At 68.9% G+C, this 2,533-nt stretch overlaps 1 protein-coding gene across 1 annotated transcript in view; it reads left to right on the top strand.

Moving 5' to 3' along the window:
- Positions 1 to 1,346: 1,346 nt before the first annotated feature.
- LIMK1 (LIM domain kinase 1) overlaps positions 1,347 to 2,533 on the top strand; it is a 10,987-nt gene continuing 9,800 nt past the window's right edge. The window contains exon 1 of the mRNA XM_026063736.1: positions 1,347 to 1,532. Within this exon, the coding sequence (XP_025919521.1) occupies positions 1,483 to 1,532 (50 nt within the window). The 5' untranslated portion in view covers positions 1,347 to 1,482. The remainder of the gene's footprint in view (positions 1,533 to 2,533) is intronic.

Here is a 2,533-nt window from a genome sequence, read left to right as displayed (position 1 = left end):
AGATCCTTCTAACAGGCCGAGGGGCACAAGCCCAGGCCAGAGCACGTGTGTGCAGGGCTGTGGGCCCCTTTCCACGTGGAGGTCCTGAGGGGAAGCCCGGGGAGCCCTGCTGAGCCTCTGTGCACTGCCCTGGTCCCTCGCCACCTCCCCTCTCCTTGCTCCTTTCTCTTTTCGGCCCTGGCTCTGCCTCTCCAGACTGCTCTGCTCCATCCTGCTTGCAGTCTGCCCCGGGAGAGGGTGTCCGGAGCCTGCTGGGAGGTGGCACTGGCGTTGCCATCTGGGGATGGGGCAAAGGTGCTCAGGGGCCTGGAGCTCAATCCTGCAGGGCGCTAGCTGTGCCCAGCCTCGGTGCCTGCAGGATGCCAGAGCATCTCGAGGGCTCTTTCAACACAGCGAGTCTCATGCTGGGGCCTGGCCGGTGAGACCTTCTGAGCTCGGGGTGCTGCTGGGCTCCTGGGGGTCCCCACGTCTGCGGGGGAGCAGTGAGGGAAAGGGGGCCGCTCGGTGCTGTGGCCACTGGCTCTGCTGCACAGCTCCCGGTGCTCTGGCAGCCATTAATAGCAGCAGCAGCAGCAGCTGGAGAGCCTGTGAGTGGGGCCATCTGTTCTTCATTAGCCGCCAGCCTGCTGAGTGGGGCTGGGGGGGGGTCGCTTTTCCCAGCCCCGGAGCTCCCCCGGGAAGGCAGGAGCCGGCAGGCTCGCAGGGAGCGGGACTGTGCTGAATCCCGGGGTGGACAAGGTGAGCTGCTGCACCGGGTGCGCCGACCTGCCTGCACGGTGAGAGGTGCCACGTGCGTGCGTGAGGCTGCGTGCGTGCGCGATCCGTGCACGGCCGCGCGTGCTGCCCTGCGCAGGCGGGGCAGGTTGCAAGGACCGCTGGGGACATGGCAAGCTGCGCTCGTGCGAGGCTGCGCGTCTCCGCGCAAGGCCGGCCCATCGCCCCGCAGCTGGGTGCACGGGAGGCCCTTCCCTCCCCGCAGGCGCTGAGGATGCGGACGGCTGCACAGGCGGACGCCGGTGAGGCTGTGCGCCGTGCAAGGACGGCAGGACGCGACGGGCACGGGGATGCATCCGTCAGCGCCGGGCGAGGCTCCCCTGGGGGCGCTGCAGCCGCACCAGCCCCGGCGGGGAGAGCCCTGCGGCGGGTGAGGCCGCAGCCCTGCCGTCTGCACAGAAACACCGTGTAGAGCTCGGCTTCCTGCTTTCGCCCCGGGCGGGATGCGGCAGCTGCTGGCTGCCGAGGGGCCGGGGCCAGCGGCACGGCCGGTTCCCAAGGCTGATGTCACCCGGCTCTAGTCCCTCCCTGCTTCCTCTTTCTCTCGCGCCCTCCCAGCGGCTGGAGCCGTGAGAGCCGCTGGGGCAGAGCAAGCTGCTGGAGGCCCCCAGCAGCGCACGGCCCCAGCCCCAGCTGACGGAGATGCCCTGGGGCTGGGGGTGCTGAGCGCTGCGGGGTGGCGAGGGGCAGCGCCCGCCGGCTCGGAGGATGCTGGCGTCTGTGCTGAAGAAGAGCCGTTTCCGAACTGCTGGAGCCGAGTGAGTGGGAGAAAGTCGGGCTGGGCACTGTGCCCATCCACAGATGGGCTGCTGGGGCAGCAGGCCAGGCTGGCCGCTGGGCTAGGGAGCCCTCCGGGTGCTCTGCGTCCCCTCCGGGTGCTCTGCGTCCCCTCCGCTGGTCGGCATGGACGGCCATCGGGATGGAGCGAAACCAGCCCTGCGGGGGCTGCAGCTGGATCTGGCCGTTGCTCCCAGCACTCCCAGGGGAAATGGGCTTCCGGCAGCCCTTCACGCACTGCATCCTTTGCCGGGGAGCAGCCTGCGTCAGGTTGGACGTGCAAATGCCTTTCTCGTTCTCCTCCTCCTCATCCCGACCCTGACAGGGGCAGCGCCTGCTGCAAGTGTGCAGGGGGCCAGGCGGGGCTGCACGGCTGCGTGTGAATGCATGTGCTGCGGGCGAGCTCGGGGCACGCACCCATGTCTGCGGGACCACCGGAGGACGGATGTTGTGGAGGGCTGGTTCTCAGATGACAGGGACGGTCTGGCCCGTGGCTTCTGTCCACATCACTCTGCCATGGGGAAGTTGAGGCATTGGGAGGGGAAGTGTGCGATTTCGGGGGACAGCTGCTCTGCAGGGGCAGCAGTAGTGGAAGCGAGTGTGGGCAGAGGCTGTAGCCTTCTGACTCAGCCCTGTTCCCCTGCCACGGGACGGTGGGCATGGGGGACTCTGCCCAGGGCAGATGGGAAAGGGCAGTGAGTCACTGCGGGCAGAGAAGGACGTGGAGGTGTGCTGTCCTCGACGGCTGGTGGCAGCATGTGGGTGCACAGGCAGTTGCGCCCAGCTGCAGGTGTGCAAGGCTGCAGCGCGCGGCCTTGGGGCATGTGCGTTTCGTGAGGGTGCGTGCAGCAGGGCCCTGGGGGCCGTGCAGCATACCTGCGTGAGAGCAGGAGCATGCACTGGCCGTGCGCGGCGTGGCGCAGGCTTGGGCGCGGGCAGGTGCATGCAATGGGCGCACCGGGGCCTGCGAGCTCGTACGCAG

The sequence above is a fragment of the Apteryx rowi genome, unplaced genomic scaffold (assembly GCF_003343035.1).
Source record: "Apteryx rowi isolate R43461 unplaced genomic scaffold, aptRow1 scaffold_20, whole genome shotgun sequence".
NCBI lineage: Eukaryota > Metazoa > Chordata > Aves > Apterygiformes > Apterygidae > Apteryx > Apteryx rowi.
The sequence above is the reverse complement of the archived record's forward strand: the minus strand, read 5'-3'. Positions and strand labels throughout refer to the sequence as shown.